General features: G+C 43.6%; 2 protein-coding genes across 2 annotated transcripts; one reads left to right on the forward strand and one right to left on the reverse strand.

Moving 5' to 3' along the window:
- Positions 1-272: 272 nt before the first annotated feature.
- On the forward strand, positions 273-8,823 carry LOC306746251 (alpha-1A adrenergic receptor-like; the record flags this gene model as incomplete). Its single annotated transcript, XM_079229131.1, has 2 exons — positions 273-1,245; positions 8,255-8,823. The coding sequence occupies exons 1-2, from the start codon at positions 294-296 to the stop codon at positions 8,821-8,823; spliced, it is 1,521 nt and encodes a 506-aa protein (XP_079085257.1). The 5' UTR covers positions 273-293.
- A 5,939-nt stretch (positions 8,824-14,762) lies between these two features.
- On the reverse strand, positions 14,763-16,560 carry LOC306745975 (piggyBac transposable element-derived protein 4-like; the record flags this gene model as incomplete). The annotated part of the gene is made up of 2 exons (XM_079228839.1): positions 14,763-15,697; positions 15,812-16,560. The coding sequence occupies 2 exons, from the start codon at positions 16,558-16,560 to the stop codon at positions 15,262-15,264; spliced, it is 1,185 nt and encodes a 394-aa protein (XP_079084965.1). The 3' UTR covers positions 14,763-15,261.
- Between the last annotated feature and the right edge of the window lie 3,457 nt (positions 16,561-20,017).

Genomic DNA, 20,017 nt, shown 5'->3' on the forward strand with positions numbered 1-20,017 from the left:
GGAGCGCTGCGTGTGGTGCAGAGGAGGCAGGGGATCACTGCTGCCCCCCTCACTTCTCCACTGAGCCCTCAGGAGAGTGGAGGGAGGACTGCATGGGGACTGCGCGCTGCACAGTTAGCGGGTTTTCTCTGAGAAACACCTCAGCAATGATTTGGAAACAAAATTGCAAATACGCAGCGAAGCCATGCAGACTTAGGACATTTAGGCAAGTTATTTTATGTTCTGTAAAGCTCTTTCGTGAGTTGCCGTTACAAGTGATCTGAAGCCTGCTATGGAGGACCTCTTGAATCAAAATGAATCTGAGCATTGACAATGTCACAAACTTGTGGAAAAATGGTTCCTCGGAACTCGGCGGGATTCCGAACGCGTCCTCCCCGGTCAACTTCATCAACAGCTCCGGGGGAAACCATACGGAGGTGGACCTCACCAGAGCCATCCCGCTCGGCTTGGTGCTGGGGGCTTTCATCGTGTTCGCCATCGCGGGCAATATCCTCGTCATCCTCTCGGTGGTGTGCAACAGGCACCTGCGGACACCGACAAACTACTTCATCATCAACCTGGCCATCGCCGACCTGCTGCTGGGCACCACGGTGCTGCCGGTGTCCGCCACGCTGGAGATCTTAGACTACTGGGTCTTTGGCAGGATCTTCTGTGACATTTGGGCTGCGGTGGACGTGCTGTGCTGCACCGCGTCTATAATGAGTCTGTGCGTAATATCCATCGACCGCTACATCGGAGTGAGCCACCCGCTCCAGTACCCGAGCATCGTGACAGAGAAGCGGGCTCTGCTGGCCATGCTCGGCGTGTGGGTGCTGTCGGTGGTCATCTCCATCGGACCTTTGCTCGGGTGGAAGCAGCCGCCGTCGCCGGACGACACGGTCTGCCCCATCACCGAGGAGCCCTTTTACGCGCTCTTCTCCTCGCTCGGCTCCTTCTACATCCCCCTCATCGTTATTCTGGTCATGTATTGCCGAGTGTACATAGTCGCCAAACGCACCACTAAGAACCTGGAAGCCGGTGTGATGCGCGAGAGGATGAACTCCGGTGAGCTGACCCTCAGGATCCACAAGGGTTCACAGGTGCACGAGGAGCCCACCGGCAAGGGCCGCGCGAACCAAGCGAGAAGTTCCCTCACCTTAAAACTTCTAAAATTCTCCCGGGAGAAGAAAGCGGCAAAAACTTTGGGAGTTGTGGTCGGCATGTTTACGCTTTGTTGGCTGCCCTTCTTCCTCGCCTTGCCCATAGGTAGGTCCAATAGGTCATTGTAGTCTTATCAGGGCTACTGTCATGAATTAAACATGTTCCTCATGAATGAGATCTGCAGAAATTATATTACAGCTAGACATCCAAATATCTGTATGTTAAACTGCAGGCTACAGGCCTTGCAAATCAAATCTATAGCTGGTCTCCCTTTCTGTCCCCATAGAGTGTTTTTGATATACTGTAGTGGTCCTTTTATAAGCTACTGGAATAAGAACATCTAGTAGACATCACTCTTGTATATTATTGAGGCATTCAAGATAATGCAGTTAGTGCATTTTGTTAGAATGCATCATATTTTATGATACAGACTCTGAATTTGCCATTGCCATTGCCAAAGCTAACACAGATGTTGTGATTTCTAAACTCAGGGCCTATAATGTGTGATAAAATTTGTTTTTCGGAGACTAAGGAGGAATTCATCACACGCGTATCCAAACATTATTAGTGTAACCCTCACATTACTCCCTGAGTCTCAGTTAATCAGCTGGTGCAACAAATACCTCAAGTGTGCCAAGTGAGGAGTATGTGGCCTCACTCGACTCTGGTTGCTGTATCTGAAGGCCTGTGGGCCCTGCAACGGATCCCTTGTGCTACTGAGAGTGGCAAACATGCAGCACCCTTCTATCATGCTACAAACCTGCAGTGACAATGAAACAATATATTCTTAGGTGAAATGCTCATGTGTCCGTGGAGTGACGAAGGGGTTAAAAAAGCATTTTATTTAGTGATGGAGGCACACGGAACAAAGTCTGACCTACAAGCATGACTGCTGCATTTTGATGAATTTACCCTATATGCCACTTGTTGTGAGTGTGTATTGCAATGAGCCTGCACATGAACACATATGCGGTGGTCATAGGGGAACATGTTGATGACCCAGGCTTCAAGCTGCGGGTTATCACCTCCTCACATGGACACAGACATCACTACATAGCGGGGATAATTTGGCCTCGAGGGGTCTTTAGTGAACATAGCAAAAGCATATAACACATGTCATCTTTTCATAGTTTGGATTTTCAGCTCAGAGAGGCTGCAGAGGGCAGATTCAGGATGGGGCCTGTCCGTGTACATTAATCAACAAACTGCCAAAAACCTCCCCAAGGGTCTCGGTTTCTCTATACAAAGGCTGGTGTAGCATACTGATAGAATGTGACAGAGGAACATACAGCCTGATGTCAAGCTCCTTTTGAACTGGCCTCAGAGATGCATGAAAGAAACCATACAAACAAGTCCATCAGTCTTGTAGTGGGGAATTCCACACAATGCATCTACTATGTATACATATTGAATAAATATAGTGTTATAGTGAACTTATCTATCCACTATGTCAAAGTTTGAGACTGAAATTGCATCCCCTGTTTCGTAAAGGGGATTGTAACCTGGTTGTTTACCAGTGTATGTGTGTGCCCCTGCTCTCTTGTGTGACTCTCGTCTGAACTTAAATACTTAAAGTGCGATAGGGTCGCGTCTGTCATCATGTTGCTCCCTGAGTATTAATTACCCTCCACCCACAGATTGAGATTTCCTGCCTCACACTTGCTATTCCCCAAGCTACTCCTTCCTCTGAATACCGTCACTGATATGTAACCTTTCTGGAAGTTTGGTTGGTGCTGTATATGCGCTGGCGTCAGCGAATGGCACGTGTGTTTTGTTTATGTGTGTGCAGAGGAATTTTGAAACCGGTATGTGTGTTAATGTACAACTTCTTCCATGTATGTTTTGGGTGACTGTGTCAGTGTTGCTGCAGATTCTGAAAGAGTTTGAAAGCCAGTAAATGTGAAATGAAGGCGGAAAGTTACCAGCAAGACCACTGTGACCTCTAACCCTGATGTCTAAAATTCAGAACATGTGCAGCTTAAGGAAATATGTGAACTCTCACCTTCACAACTGATATGACCTATCTGATCCAAATCATGTAAACACTTTGTTTTACACACATAAATGGTAAGCAGGCAGCTACTGAGCCCAGAGCCATACCTTTTTCAGGTTCTGAATTATCGTGTTTCCTTTTTACGCCTTTTACTTGGAGTAAAGTATGGTGTACAAACTTCAAGACTATAAACATTACATCAAAGTTTTTATTTTACTGTTGCCCCAGGCAAGTTTCCTTGCACAAAAAGCAGTCCCTAATTGCACATACGCTCACTGAGCGCTGTCTAATTTAAAGTGTTTGTCAGTAAGGGAGACATATCTCAACTTTAAGTTATTTCCGAACACATTTTTGTATTACATTACGAGGAAAATGACACTGTAGCCTTTAATTTCACAGCAATAAGCAGAGACTACTGCAGAAATTCACCCAAAAAGGCTTTTTGAGGGACCAGACATAACAAAAGCAGCCAAAGTTTTACAAACATGCTTGTAGACCTTCTATATCACAGTATGTTGAGCTATACATTTTTCAGACACCGATATCTTTATTCTAAATTCCAGATAACATTTCAAGCGTAAATATAGATTACGTTAAGAATATACTTCCTATAAACATATCATTTCTGCAATGAATCAATAAAAAATCATGTAACAAGTAAAATAAAAAATAAAATCTGATTTAGGAGACTTCAGTTGTCAGCAGGGAAACAGATTTACAGAAAGATGCATGCATAGACTAAACATACAGCTGGAACTGCGACTATCTCATTCTTAATTATTCTGCCAGTTGTTTTCTCCATTCATTCATTACATTACATTTAGCTGACGCTTTTATCCAAAGCGACTTAAATGTTTGCTCTATACACCGTAGACACAGCAACGGGGAGCAATTAGGGGTTAAGTGTTTTGCTCAAGGACACAACGACATGGACTAGCAGAGCCAGGGTTCAAACCACAGACTCTCTGATTGAAAGACGGGCATGCTTACCACTGAGCCACAGTCACCCCATTCATAAATGGTTTGATGTATAAAATGTCAGGAAATAAAGAGGTTTTTTCTTTATTTTTTATACAAGCCGAGGAAAAGAAGCAATCTCGCTTGAAAAATTTGAATTGATTGACGATTGATTTATTAAAAAAACTGTAAGCATTACATACTTGTCATAAAGAGTAAAAACTTCTAAAATATTAAGATTCGGTGGTGGTACTCGGCTACATTAGGTGTTTCAATAGGCTGTTTCCTCTTGTTCACATCTCAGCCGCATGAAAAAAAAACTTCAGCGGATAAGTGTTTTATTTTATCACACACATTGTCCCACGGCTCTTTAACACCCAGTGCAGGCACTAATGTGCTGTGAAGGCCTCGCATTTAGTAAACGGTGCAAGCAGTGGGCCCATGTGTGAGCGAAACCAACACTCGGAGGTGTGAACCAATTGTTTCCATGTAGAAGTGTTTTTGGAAGAGATACTGTGCATGTGTGCATCTCACACAAGCGTGTGTGTGTTTGTTGCATGAGCTGGCCGGCCCTTGCAGCCTCGGGGGTAATTGAAATGGTTTTTGAAGGGGAAAAATAATGAGAGTGCAAAGCGCCAAAGCAACGGTGTAAGGGGTTGTCAGATATGAGCTGGAGGGGCCACAGGGCAGCGGGGGTGAAAGTGAGGGTCCCTGGGGTGTCAACTCAATTTTCCAAAAATAGCTCCATGCTATGGTTTCATTGAAAGCAATATGCGAGGGCAATAACTTCTGTCCTTTCAGATCAAGACATATTAATCACATTTATGGTTATGTTATGAAACAGGATGTGTGAGTTTTTGGCGAGCAGAGTGAGTGTGTGTTTGTGCTCGACGTGGCACAGAATAGGCATCACTTCTTCCAATTAGTGAGAATAACAGGATGCCTTGTTTTTTAACATGTTCCTGTGTTTCATAGTGAGATGTGCTCGTGTGTGTACGTGCCGGTTCTCAGGAAGGAGGTGCAAACATGTTTCTTAACAGAAGAGCCAGCACCAACAAAAACCGTCCCACAGTTATCTCTCTACCATTGTCTCGCATCCTCTGCTGTTTACACTGTAGCCTTTCAACATAAACACCTTCAAGCTACAAAAATGTAATACCTTCACACAAAGCTTAAACATACAAATATGTACCACGTCTGCCAACAGGAAGGTCTGTAGACAACCAGATTTATTTCAGGGTTTCCGACGCTTTTATTCTGCACTTTTGTAGAAAGGAGGTTTCCTCTGGAGGTTTCGAGGACCCTTCCTAAGAGGCAGAGCCACACAGCTGTGTCTGCCTGTGCAGATGAAAATGTTGTAGCACATATGAGAGGCTTATCAATTAAATGCAGTATGTTTTCTTCTCTTAACTGTTGACTAAACCGAGAGCCACAACCATTGCTGTAGTTCTGCCTTACCCATTAAAAAAAACATACATGTTAATCAGTCTATGATGCAAAAAGGAAAAAAGAAAATAGAAAAAGCTAAAAAAAAGCTAAAAAGCTAAAAAAAAAAAAAAAAAGTAGCCAATTCATTGATTCAATAGAAAATTAATCAACTATTTTGATAACACATAAATCAATTTGCAAGTTACAAATGCCAAAACATTCTTGGGCGACCTCTGGCTCACCCAGGGGAGCGTGAGGCCCATGTGGATGAGGCCCTTTGCTGGATATCATCCCTCTCTCTCCTCCCTCTGCTGTCATTCTCCAGCTGTACTAATAAAGGCAATAAGCGCCTATAACAAAACAACATCTCCAAAGACACTGAAAGTGTCATCTTAGGGTGGACTAAATCTTCCTTATTTTTAAACAATACATTGAGAAAATAACTATCTGATGAATGTTTAATGGAGAAAAAAAATGCTTAGTTTCCGTCCTAGAACTGAGCCCATACATATTTATTCATGAGTTAACAAACTGAGAAAAAAGATAAGTTGGAACATTTGGGATCTTAGTATGCTATGATCACACATATTTCTACTCAAGAGCATTGCCATTACAATTATAATTGACTATTTCATACTTTATAGTTGATTAATCGGTCAATCAATACAATAGGCTTAATTGACTGACGAGTTTAACATTGTTTTCATCATTTATCATGTAAAAACACAAAACATTTGATGAGTATTGCCTTACAAATGCAAATGCTTAGCTTGTTTCTTTCATTCTGTATTTGTGATCTACGCAAGCATAAAAAAATACAATATGTGCAACCTACTACTTTCAGAGATAGACATACAAACAAAGAGAGAGGAGAGAAAGCTGGGGAGAGAAATAACAGAAAGACCAAGTTTTAATTCTCATAACTCACACGATTATGTAATCACATTTAAGCGGCTGTCCAGAAGCGGAAAATAGCATGTGAAAATACCAGCCACTGAAAAGAGACTCATTCATCTAAAGAACAGGAGGCCAAGACACATTCAGACATCCGTCTCTAGATTATTCTCACAATCTGGCAACCGGGACACTTATTGTACTGCTGCCATTTAGGAGCCACTAATGAAAGTTGGAAGGGACATTTCCTCATGTTGTTGCACTCATCGCTTTCCTCCAGGTTAACAAATTAACTGGAGCAGGTGTGTGTGTGTGTGTGTGTGTGTGTGTGTGTGTGTGTGTGTGTGTGTGTGTGTGTGTGTGTGTGTGTGTGTGTGTTTTCTAGATCTTGAATGAAAAAAGTCTGTGATATTAACTTTGCATAGTTGCAGGTTTGTGCACATGTTTCTGTGGCATCAAACCAAAACAATGGTGGATTTTGTATTGTTATTTTCAACTCATAAGGTAGACACAACTATACAACTCCCTTTAGGTTTTAATTTCTCACAACCAGTAATATATTTGACTCGTTGACAGTATTATATAATGTACATTGTACCACTTCAAATCATTGTTCAAGCTGCTGATGGTGTTCATGAAGAAACAAGGTGAGGTATTTTACCAGAGCTAATTTCACATTTGAAAGCCTGAGATTATAGTGCATCATTATACTGCATCTTCAGTCTCTCCAGGAATGTGATATTAATTTAAGAATGTGGGTTGGTGTAAAGAAACTTAAATCTTAAATCCGCCCACACACAGACACACAAAGTCTTTTGTCATCTCACACTTGCTGTGTTTTTTATCTTCAGGCTTCCCCCTCTCACCTAATTAGCGTGTACGGTAAATCAATGCAGTGTAACACAGGACAAATTTCATGAGCAAATGTGACAAGCCGGCTTTAAAATATTTTGTAATGTTGACCTTTCCATCATTAGGATTGCCTCTCCCTGCTGGAAATGTCTTGTTGAGTCTTACAGAAGGCATACACCCCCAAATGCACACATGTGCATTCAGCTGTGTGCTGTTAAGCTCAGAGAAAAGGTGCCATTTCATTTCAACTGGCTCCCCTTTGCTCAAAGTGAAGCCGGTCTCCCACAGTGTATTTATCTAAAAGGGGATTCAGGGTCATCTCACTCTCTATGTATTCTTATGAAGGTTTCCCACATGAAGGTTCCCCCACATGAACTGCGGCTGTATTGGTTTTTGAAAAGGGAGCACTTTATCTGCCTCTGAAAGCTTTCATATACAAGGTCTTTCTTTGCTGATAAACAACATTTGGAATTGACTGTACTCATAGGTTCTCTGTGCTTCACATACTGTCTGCAGGCAGTCTGGCTGTAAAGTCGTCATCACTGCTGCCGCCTACTGGTAAAAATACAAACTGCAAGACTCATCGTCAATTTATTATGAGCAAGGACGTACTGAGCCGATACAGCTCTGATTAAACAGATCAAATAGATCTTTGGATACTTTTTGGTAGCTTAAAGGTTTGCAAAAAACTTTCCAATAAATGAAATAATAAGACAAGACACTCTCCATGTGTTTATAGCTGCATCATTCCATCAGTTTGAAACATGTCTTTAAATAATTTGATCAAAATGTTTATATAAATTGTGACTAGCACACAGAAGTAGGTGACCTGTTTTCCAATGAGCCCTGCATTCAATCAGTGAAAAAAAGCACAGATTAAAGCAAGGAGCGATTTGAGAAAAAAAGGTTTCTGGGATCATTAAGGGGTTCATTTGAGGTTTCTGTACTAAGCCATTGGGCACTAATGCGTGTTTCCATTTTCTCTCTCAGGGTCTTTTAATGTGAACTTGCGCCCACCTGATGTCCTCTTCAAAGTGATCTTCTGGCTGGGCTACTTCAACAGCTGCCTGAACCCCATCATCTACCCCTGCTACAACCGTGAGTTCAAGCTGGCCTTCATCCGCATCCTCCGATGCCAGTGTCACCAGCGTAAGCATCCCGGCTGGAGAGCATACAATTACCGCTCCTCCAACTTCACCTCCTCCGGACACTCGCGCAAAGGCTCAGCGGATCACAACTCCAGCTGCTTGAACGGCAGCCAGCGTACTCTGCCCTCCTCAGCCAGCCCAAGCCCCAGCTACCTGAGCAAGGGTCTCCCATCTTGCCCTGAAGGGGAAACATTATACATCTGGGGGGGCACCAGCCCAACTCCATCCAACACACCCAACCTGCTGCCGGGCAGCCCCGCAGACTGCCAGGCAGGAGCTCTGAGGGGGGAGGTAAGAGGAGGAAAACCAGCTGAGGAGACCACTGGTGGTATTTTCTCATTCTCCTTTGGGAAGCATAGAGACAAGGGAGGGACCAACAAAGACAGCATGGTGCCTGATGACATGGTGTGACTGCTGAGTGTCGCTGAGATGTAACTCCTTCACTCCTTATAGGGATTTAAGTCGCAGAGCGTGGATGTCTGACTTGACAGGTTTTCTGCCTTCACTGTACATGTTCATTCATCAGTGGATTGTCGCCGTCATTAGTGCTCATTGTAAGGTGATGGTAACTGAGTATTGTTTATGCTGCTGTATCAGAGGTGTTTGTCCGATGTAACTGTATATGTGGTTGACATAGACAGGAGGGTGTATTTCAGTGAACAGTAACGGGTTCAAGACAGTGGATCAAAATCACTGCGTATCCCTCTTCGGGACGGAACGACAGCAGTGCATGCCTTATGATCAAATAAACATACATTTGAAGTCAGGACACATTTTTAGAAACCCAGCAGTCTTCCTCTCAGTTAAAGCCCCATGTCTGCCCTGTAAAAAGACTGACTGACTAGACTGACTCGTGTAAAATGTGTGATAAGACAAATGATCACCTTTCTGTTGCAGTCACTTGATATCTTCATGGATGTTGTGGAAGTAAAGTATAACCTGGTTTATCTGCTGTGCGCACAATCATGAGATATGATTGTTTGTATGTTTGATGTTCAAAATGTTCTGAATATCGATGAGAAATGTGAATGAAACATAAATAAACATAGAATGTTGATCAAATGTCGCTTGGAGGTAAACTCTGTAACTTGCACCTTCATATATGATCATAGATATATTTATAGAATACTATCCAGAACTACAAGTGTTATAAGAAATATGTATTGAAATTGGATTGTAAAACTTAGTTAGTACAAACAAACTGTAATTCAAGTAAATGTGAGGAGTGAATGTAACTAGATTTGAAGTCAGCTGGTATATTGATTACCTTCAAAAAAACAAAAAACAGTAATTCATGTTTATTGAAATAAACATTTGTCAATCAAAGAAACTAACCCTACATACATTATATTCACATAGGAATGTGTGTAGTGGTTTGTCTAGATTTACACTTCAGGTGCCTTCAGGTTTTTTTACCTGATTTGGTCTTTACCTTCAAGACCTAATATCTAGCTCTTGCTGCTCCACTGTGTTCACCAGTTAGATGCTAACCTTGTCGACCTGCGTTTTAGAAACAGGAGCGAGTGGAGAATGTATGTGGAGCAGGTTAAGCCTTTCACGTTATTTAAACAACAAAAACATGAATCATGTCTATCTCCTAAATGACAGTGTATCAGTAACTTTGTGCATACAAGAGTCAAAATAAGTGCTACGGTGGAAAAGCAGTTTATATACAAGTAACACACAAAACCATTTACATTTACACAAATATACATTTTACATATTATTGGCAACATGCCAGTCGTTGTAACAGTCACGTCTGGGGATAAAGCACAAAGCCACACCACAAGAGGAGCACTTCACTGGCGTCGTAGTATGGCACTGCCTGCACCTCAGCCGACCAGTGGAGCTGTGCCCACTGATATGCACCGGCCTGTGATGTGCTCCGTTTGTTGGAGCAGGAGGTGGTGCGGGTCTGGCTGTGGAGGAAGACCCCACCTCTGCCAGCTCCTCGGCAAGGGTCTCTCTGAAGGCCTTCTGCGTCATAGGTACCTGTCCTTGACCTTTTGCAAGGTGTTTGTGCAGCAAGAAGGCGTTCACAATCGCAATGTCCATGAAATGATAAAAGAATGTTGTGTACCACCTCCTGGTCTTGTGGAGGATTTTATAGTACCCGTTCAGGGCGTCAGAACAGTCCACTCCACCCACGCACCTGAATGCACAGAGACACAACATTGAGAAAAATATACCAAAACATAAATATATCAAGCACACACATGTTTTCATACCAAAGAGCATAAAACATAGTTGAATATATAGTACGTACCGGTTGTACTCGTTCACTGCTGGTGGAACTGGGATGTCCTTAAATGTCCACTGCCCATCTGCACCTCTGACTCTCCTTTGCACGGTGTCCTGCCCATGGGCCGTGTGGAGAGTTGAACACATGAAGATGTCCCTCGTGTCTCGCCACTGGACAAAGAGGAGGGAGTCCTTCCTGATCCAGCGAATGCTGCCACGGGGAGATGTTGAGACCAGACGGTTGCCATTTGTTTTTGGGAAACTACTTGAGTGTGTGGAGAGGGTTCCGCATGCCCAGATCTTCTTCTCAAGGAGGCTGCGGAAAAGGGTGGCACTTGTATAAAAATTGTCAACAAAGAGCTTGTAGCCCGTGCCTAGCAACGGTGGTTTGATGAGCTCCATCACCAAATCGTAACCGAGCCCCTTGCCACTCTTTTCTTTGGACTTTCCCTCGTAGACAAAAAAGTCCCACGTATAACCGTTGCTGGAGTCTGCCAGAACGAAGAGTTTGAATCCCAAGCGAATAGGCTTATTTTTCATGTAGTCTTTGATTCCAAAGCGAGCTTTGGAGGAAGCCAGTCGCTCGTCGATGGAGATTTCTTGGCTTGGGTGATAGTTCCTTTTGCAGGCTTCCCTCATCTCCTCGTACAGTGGTTTGATTTTGCCGAGTCGATCGAAGGTTGCCGTGCCTCTCTTTTGCTCGTTAGCAGCATCCGCCATCGTGCTACTGAGGTGAAGTGACCGGCAGATCTTCAGGAACTTCTTACCCGCCATTACCTGTTTCGGAAACAGCAAGCTGTACAGTTTACCCCCTCGCCAGTAATCAGTAAATGAGGAGCATTTTACTACACCAAAGTAGACAAGCAAGGACATGAATGAAAACATGTCCTGCAATGTCATGGGAACCCACGGACTGTAGGGTTTTGAGTGAGTCGAGCCAACGTCATTCGTGTTTTTAATTATTGTCTGTAAAGTAGAGTTAGTAAAATAGAGTTGGAAAAGCTGCAGGGCTGTGTACGTAGTTTTACGTATGAGCTGGGGTCCTGGTGAGTGGGCGGGTCTGAAGGTGGGCTGTGGTGGCTTTATGTCTTGAACGTCAATATCGTTCCAATTCTCTTCAGATGTGCTGGTTGACAACCTGGCTTGGCTACTGCCTCTCCCTCCCCGTCCTCTGCCTCTTGGTCGTCTCCTGCTGGCAGAACCTCTCTGGGGCGTTGAGGGATGTTGCTCCTCTCCTGAAGAGCAACCGTCCTGCTGCTCCACTATACATGGCCGCTTGGTATCGGGCTCCCAATCCTGATCCTGATCTGAATATCCACCAGATGATGTGCTATTATGTGAAAATAAAGAAATAACAGTTCGTCATTTACAAAACTTTCCCATCTTTTCTGCATTCTGATGGCAATCTACAAAACGTGTATTCTAAATTCAAAGTAAAGCTTTATTTTTGCGTTATTGTCCAAACATAATTACAAAAATATGTTTTTTAAAAAGCAACGCTTTATGTCGAAATACAGCCATTTGCAAGTTATATAATACAATACTTACTCGGAGTCCATGGACATTTCGCTCTCTTCCTCTGATGTTTCCTCTCCAGACACCATGCCTTCTTCGGTCGAACATGTTGTTTTCCTCGACGGTTCTGCCATTATTTACCTTCTAAAGGCTGCAGTGGAATAGTAAAACAATGTCCTCCTACCGTCTAAACGAACCACTTTTCCTTGACCTGTGGAAAACGTCACGGCTTCAATGAAAGATGTGAAGGAGAATGCATGAGGAGTTAAGAAAACACAATCGGGCGCGCGGTGTTTATCAAATCCGACTCCACTTCCACTAAACACGCAGTTATTATGCGACGGCAGGCGCATGTTAGTGACGTCAGTGTGCAGCGGTGAAACTACACGGTTCACCAAAAAAAAAGCGCATTTTAGATACTTCGTCCTTGTTCTTACAGTGTTTATGTCATGCAGACGACATTAACAATCCAGCTCAAAGTATTACTGTATTAACGAGGTTGGAATAGAAATAAAACAATATATATAAAAGTGAAACCAAGGGATTGTCACAGAGAGTACAAAGTTACTTTCCTGTCTCATTGTTCCGTTTCAAACATGCTGAATTAAATTTGGTATCACACTAACAATGTCTCATATCACTTATGTTGTTATGGTTTATATGCTGATTATAATCTGATCATAATAATATGCAGACAACAGTTTATGAAACACCACACAATTTCTGGATTCTGTACAACCAGGCCAGAAACACACTGACAAGGGAGATCAAGGTAGCTAAAAAGAGCTACACTGAAAAGCTGGAGAAAAAAAAAGCTTTTCAGCCAATGACCCCTCGTCAGTTTGGAAGTACTCACGAACTACATGAAACCCCCACCCCATCACCCACCCCACTGAGGACAATCACCAACTAGCTGACAACCTGAATGTCTTCTACTGCAGGTTTGAAAAGCCCACTTCCACCCCGCCCCATCATCAAACAACCACTCTCTGCCTCCTTCTCACCTGTCCCATCCACCCCCCCACCGGCACTGAGGATCTGCGAAGAGGATGTGAGTCGGCGCTTTCACAGACAGAAAATCAGGAAGGCTCCGGGCCCAGACGGTGTGTCCCCCTCCTGTCTGAAAGTCTGTGCTGACCAGCTGACCCCTATATTCACGCAGATCCTCAACCGATCACTGGATCTGTGTGAAGTCCCCTCCTGCTTCAAGCGCTCCATGATGATCCCGGTCCTCAAGAAATCCTCCAGCACAGGATTAAATGACTACAGGCCCGTCGCCCTGACGTCTGTGGTCATGAAATCCTTTGAGAGACTGGTGTTGACCCATCTGAAGGACATCACAGGGCCCCTGCTGGACCCCCTGCAGTTTGCCTACCGTGCAAACAGGTCAGTGGAAGATGCAGTCAACATGGAACTGCACCATATGCTGCAACACCTTGACTCCCCAGGGACATATGCAAGGGTTCTGTTTGTGGACTTCAGCTGGGCATTCAACACTATCATCCCGGAGGTACTTCAACCTAAACTCTCCCAGCTCACGTGCCAGCCCCCACCTGTCAGTGGATCACAAACTTCCTGACAGACAGGATTCAGCAGGTGAGGCTGGGAAAAATCACATCCAGCACCCGGACCATAAGCACTGGCTCCCCCCAGGGATGTGTGATCTCCACACTTATCTTCTCCCTCTACACGAACAACAGCACCTCAGGGGACCCGTCTGTTAACCCTCTGGATTTGGGGGTCATTTTCTAGATTTTACATAATTTCTTAAATTCACCTTTTTAAAGGCACTTGCATGCATACCCATGTATTTTACATAAAACAAATTGGTCATTGGCCTCATCAGGAACGGTGATGAGTCTGCGTACAGACGGGAGGTTGAACAGCTGGTCCTCTGGTGTGGTCAGAAAAACCTGCAGCTGAACAAGCTCAAAACTGTGGAGATGACAGTGGACTTTAGGAAGAGCCCCCCAATACTACCCCCTCACCATACACAACAGCACTGTGTCTGCTGTTGACTGAAGAGATGATAATCAAAAACATGACTGAAGAGCTTGTCCGGTTTAACCCTTTCATCAAAGCTTCTGTAACTGAAGTAAAATAAAAGTGAGGGCTGAGGCTACAACAACAAAGAGAGCAGATCAAATACGTCAGTTTGATCAGTTTACAGCAGTTTTTAGCAACAGCAATGTGACAATTTGCCAACAGGTTTAACAGATTATTGAAAGTGAATTTCCAAAGTTACGGCAATGGCTATTAAGTGTTTATATATAAGTGTTATTTCTCAAAATGTGAACTACTATATCGATATGAGAAATGTGAGTGAAACATGAATAAACATAGAATGTTGATCAAATGTCACTTGGAGGTAAACTCTGTAACTTGCACCTTCATATATGATCATAGATAGATTTATAGAATACTATCCAGACCTACAAGTGTTTTAAGAAATATGTATTGAAATTGGATTGTAAAACTTAGTTAGTACAAACAAACTGTAATTCAAGTAAATGTGAGGAGTGAATGTAATTAGATTTGAAGTCAGCTGGTATATTGATTGCCTTCAAAAAATAATAATCTGTGATTCATTTTTATTGAAATAAACATTTGTCAATCAAAGAAACTAATCCTACATACATTATATTCACATAGGAATGTGTGTAGTGGTTTGTCTAGATTTACACTTCAGGTGCCTTCAGGTTTTTTTACCTGATTTGGTCTTTACCTTCAAGACCTAATATATAGCTCTTGCTGCTCCACTGTGTTCACCAGTTAGATGCTAACCTTGTCGACCTGCGTTGTAGAAACAGGAGCGAGTGGAGAATGTATGTGGAGCAGGTTAAGCCTTTCACGTTATTTCATCCATTGTTAATACAAACATATTACTCAGTGCAGCTTTGACCAAGCGCTTAGAGCTGATCAAACAACAAAAACATGAATCATGTCTATCTCCTGATATGGCAGTGTGTAATGACTTAGCCACAATGTATCAGTAACTTTGTGCATATAAGAGTCAAAATAAGTGCTATGGTGGAAAAGCAGTTTATATACAAGTAACACAGAAAACTATTTACATTTACTCAAATATACATTTTACATATTATTGGCAACATGCCAGTCGTTGTAACAGTCACGACTGGGGATAAAGCACAAAGCCACACCACAGGAGGAGCACTTGAGTGGCGTCTTAGAATGGCACTGCCTGCACTTCAGCCGACCAGTGGAGCTGTGCCCACTGATATGCACCGGCCTGTGATGTGCTCCGTTTATTGGAGCAGGAGGTGGTGCGGGTCTGGCTGTGGAGGAAGACCCCACCTCTGCCAGCTCCTCGGCGAGGGTCTCTCTGAAGGCCTTCTGCGTCATAGGTACCTGTCCTTGACCTTTTGCAAGGTGTTTGTGCAGCAAGAAGGCGTTCACAATCGCAATGTCCATGAAATGATAAAAGAATGTCGTGTACCACCTCCTGGTCTTGTGGAGGATTTTATAGTACCCGTTCAGGGCGTCAGAACAGTCCACTCCACCCACGCACCTGAATGCACAGAGACACAACATTGAGAAAAATATACCAAAACATAAATATATCAAGCACACACATGTTTTCATACCAAAGAGCATAAAACATAGTTGAATATATAGTACGTACCGGTTGTACTCGTTCACTGCTGGTGGAACTGGGATGTCCTTAAATGTCCACTGCCCATCTGCACCTCTGACTCTCCTTTGCACGGTGTCCTGCCCATGGGCCGTGTGGAGAGTTGAACACATGAAGATGTCCCTCGTGTCTCGCCACTGGACAAAGAGGAGGGAGTCCTTCCTGATCCAGCGAATGCTGCCACGGGGAGATGTTGAGACCAGACGGTTGCCATTTGTTTTTGGGAAACTACTTGAGTGTGTGGAGAGGGTTCCGCATGCCCAGATCTTCTTCTCAAGGAGGCTGCGGAAAAGGGTGGCACTTGTATAAAAATTGTCAACAAAGAGCTTGTAGCCCGTGCCTAGCAACGGTGGTTTGATGAGCTCCATCACCAAATCGTAACCGAGCCCCTTGCCACTCTTTTCTTTGGACTTTCCCTCGTAGACAAAAAAGTCCCACGTATAACCGTTGCTGGAGTCTGCCAGAACGAAGAGTTTGAATCCCAAGCGAATAGGCTTATTTTTCATGTAGTCTTTGATTCCAAAGCGAGCTTTGGAGGAAGCCAGTCGCTCGTCGATGGAGATTTCTTGGCTTGGGTGATAGTTCCTTTTGCAGGCTTCCCTCATCTCCTCGTAGAGTGGTTTGATTTTGCCGAGTCGATCGAAGGTTGCCGTGCCTCTCTTTTGCTCGTTAGCAGCATCCGCCATCGTGCTACTGAGGTGAAGTGACCGGCAGATCTTCAGGAACTTCTTACCCGCCATTACCTGTTTCGGAAACAGCAAGCTGTACAGTTTACCCCCTCGCCAGTAATCAGTAAATGAGGAGCATTTTACTACACCAAAGTAGACAAGCAAGGACATGAATGAAAACATGTCCTGCAATGTCATGGGAACCCACGGACTGTAGGGTTTTGAGTGAGTCGAGCCAACGTCATTCGTGTTTTTAATTATTGTCTGTAAAGTAGAGTTAGTAAAATAGAGTTGGAAAAGCTGCAGGGCTGTGTACGTAGTTTTACGTATGAGCTGGGGTCCTGGTGAGTGGGCGGGTCTGAAGGTGGGCTGTGGTGGCTTTATGTCTTGAACGTCAATATCGTTCCAATTCTCTTCAGATGTGCTGGTTGACAACCTGGCTTGGCTACTGCCTCTCCCTCCCCGTCCTCTGCCTCTTGGTCGTCTCCTGCTGGCAGAACCTCTCTGGGGCGTTGAGGGATGTTGCTCCTCTCCTGAAGAGCAACCGTCCTGCTGCTCCACTATACATGGCCGCTTGGTATCGGGCTCCCAATCCTGATCCTGATCTGAATATCCACCAGATGATGTGCTATTATGTGAAAATAAAGAAATAACAGTTAGTCATTTACAAAACTTTCCCATCTTTTCTGCATTCTGATGGCAATCTACAAAACGTGTATTCTAAATTCAAAGTAAAGCTTTATTTTTGCGTTATTGTCCAAACATAATTACAAAAATATGTTTTTTAAAAAGCAACGCTTTATGTCGAAATACAGCCATTTGCAAGTTATATAATACAATACTTACTCGGAGTCCATGGACATTTCGCTCTCTTCCTCTGATGTTTCCTCTCCAGACACCATGCCTTCTTCGGTCGAACATGTTGTTTTCCTCGACGGTTCTGCCATTATTTACCTTCTAAAGGCTGCGGTGGAATAGTAAAACAATGTCCTCCTACCGTCTAAACGAACCACTTTTCCTTGACCTGTGGAAAACGTCACGGCTTCAATGAAAGATGTGAAGGAGAATGCATGAGGAGTTAAGAAAACACAATCGGGCGCGCGGTGTTTATCAAATCCGACTCCACTTCCACTAAACACGCAGTTATTATGCGACGGCAGGCGCATGTTAGTGACGTCAGTGTGCAGCGGTGAAACTACACGGTTCACCAAAAAAAAAGCGCATTTTAGATACTTCGTCCTTGTTCTTACAGTGTTTATGTCATGCAGACGACATGAACAATCCAGCTCAAAGTATTACTGTATTAACGAGGTTGGAATAGAAATAAAACAATATATATAAAAGTGAAACCAAGGGATTGTCACAGAGAGTACAAAGTTACTTTCCTGTCTCATTGTTCCGTTTCAAACATGCTGAATTAAATTTGGTATCACACTAACAATGTCTCATCACTTATGTTGTTATGGTTTATATGCTGATTATAATCTGATCATAATAATATGCAGACAACAGTTTATGAAACACCACACAATTTCTGGATTCTGTACAACCAGGCCAGAAACACACTGACAAGGGAGATCAAGGTAGCTAAAAAGAGCTACACTGAAAAGCTGGAGAAAAAAAAAGCTTTTCAGCCAATGACCCCTCGTCAGTTTGGAAGTACTCACGAACTACATGAAACCCCCACCCCATCACCCACCCCACTGAGGACAATCACCAACTAGCTGACAACCTGAATGTCTTCTACTGCAGGTTTGAAAAGCCCACTTCCACCCCGCCCCATCATCAAACAACCACTCTCTGCCTCCTTCTCACCTGTCCCCCCCACCCCCCCACCGGCACTGAGGATCTGCGAAGAGGATGTGAGTCGGCGCTTTCACAGACAGAAAATCAGGAAGGCTCCGGGCCCAGACGGTGTGTCCCCCTCCTGTCTGAAAGTCTGTGCTGACCAGCTGACCCCTATATTCACGCAGATCCTCAACCGATCACTGGATCTGTGTGAAGTCCCCTCCTGCTTCAAGCGCTCCATGATGATCCCGGTCCTCAAGAAATCCTCCAGCACAGGATTAAATGACTACAGGCCCGTCGCCCTGACGTCTGTGGTCATGAAATCCTTTGAGAGACTGGTGTTGACCCATCTGAAGGACATCACAGGGCCCCTGCTGGACCCCCTGCAGTTTGCCTACCGTGCAAACAGGTCAGTGGAGGATGCAGTCAACATGGAACTACACCATATGCTGCAACACCTTGACTCCCCAGGGACATATGCAAGGGTTCTGTTTGTGGACTTCAGCTGGGCATTCAACACTATCATCCTGGAGGTACTTCAACCTAAACTCTCCCAGCTCACGTGCCAGCCCCCACCTGTCAGTGGATCACAAACTTCCTGACAGACAGGATTCAGCAGGTGAGGCTGGGAAAAATCACATCCAGCACCCGGACCATAAGCACTGGCTCCCCCCAGGGATGTGTGATCTCCCCACTTATCTTCTCCCTCTACACCAACAACAGCACCTCAGGGGACCCGTCTGTTAACCCTCTGGATTTGGGGGTCATTTTCTAGATTTTACATAATTTCTTAAATTCACCTTTTTAAAGGCACTTGCATGCATACCCATGTATTTTACATAAAACAAATTGGTCATTGGCCTCATCAGGAACGGTGATGAGTCTGTGTACAGACGGGAGGTTGAACAGCTGGTCCTCTGGTGTGGTCAGAAAAACCTGCAGCTGAACAAGCTCAAAACTGTGGAGATGACAGTGGACTTTAGGAAGAGCCCCCCAATACTACCCCCTCACCATACACAACAGCACTGTGTCTGCTGTTGACTGAAGAGATGATAATCAAAAACATGACTGAAGAGCTTGTCCAGTTTAACCCTTTCATCAAAGCTTCTGTAACTGAAGTAAAATAAAAGTGAGGGCTGAGGCTACAACAACAAAGAGAGCAGATCAAATACGTCAGTTTGATCAGTTTACAGCAGTTTTTAGCAACAGCAATGTGACAGTTTGCCAACAGGTTTAACAGATTATTGAAAGTGAATTTCCAAAGTTACGGCAATGGCTATTAAGTGTTTATATATAAGTGTTATTTCTCAAAATGTGAACTACTATATCGATATGAGAAATGTGAGTGAAACATGAATAAACATAGAATGTTGATCAAATGTCACTTGGAGGTAAACTCTGTAACTTGCACCTTCATATATGATCATAGATAGATTTATAGAATACTATCCAGACCTACAAGTGTTTTAAGAAATATGTATTGAAATTGGATTGTAAAACTTAGTTAGTACAAACAAACTGTAATTCAAGTAAATGTGAGGAGTGAATGTAATTAGATTTGAAGTCAGCTGGTATATTGATTGCCTTCAAAAAATAATAATCTGTGATTCATTTTTATTGAAATAAACATTTGTCAATCAAAGAAACTAATCCTACATACATTATATTCACATAGGAATGTGTGTAGTGGTTTGTCTAGATTTACACTTCAGGTGCCTTCAGGTTTTTTTACCTGATTTGG

The sequence above is a fragment of the Taurulus bubalis genome, assembly GCF_910589615.1.
Source record: "Taurulus bubalis genome assembly, chromosome: 13".
Taxonomy (NCBI): domain Eukaryota; kingdom Metazoa; phylum Chordata; class Actinopteri; order Perciformes; family Cottidae; genus Taurulus; species Taurulus bubalis.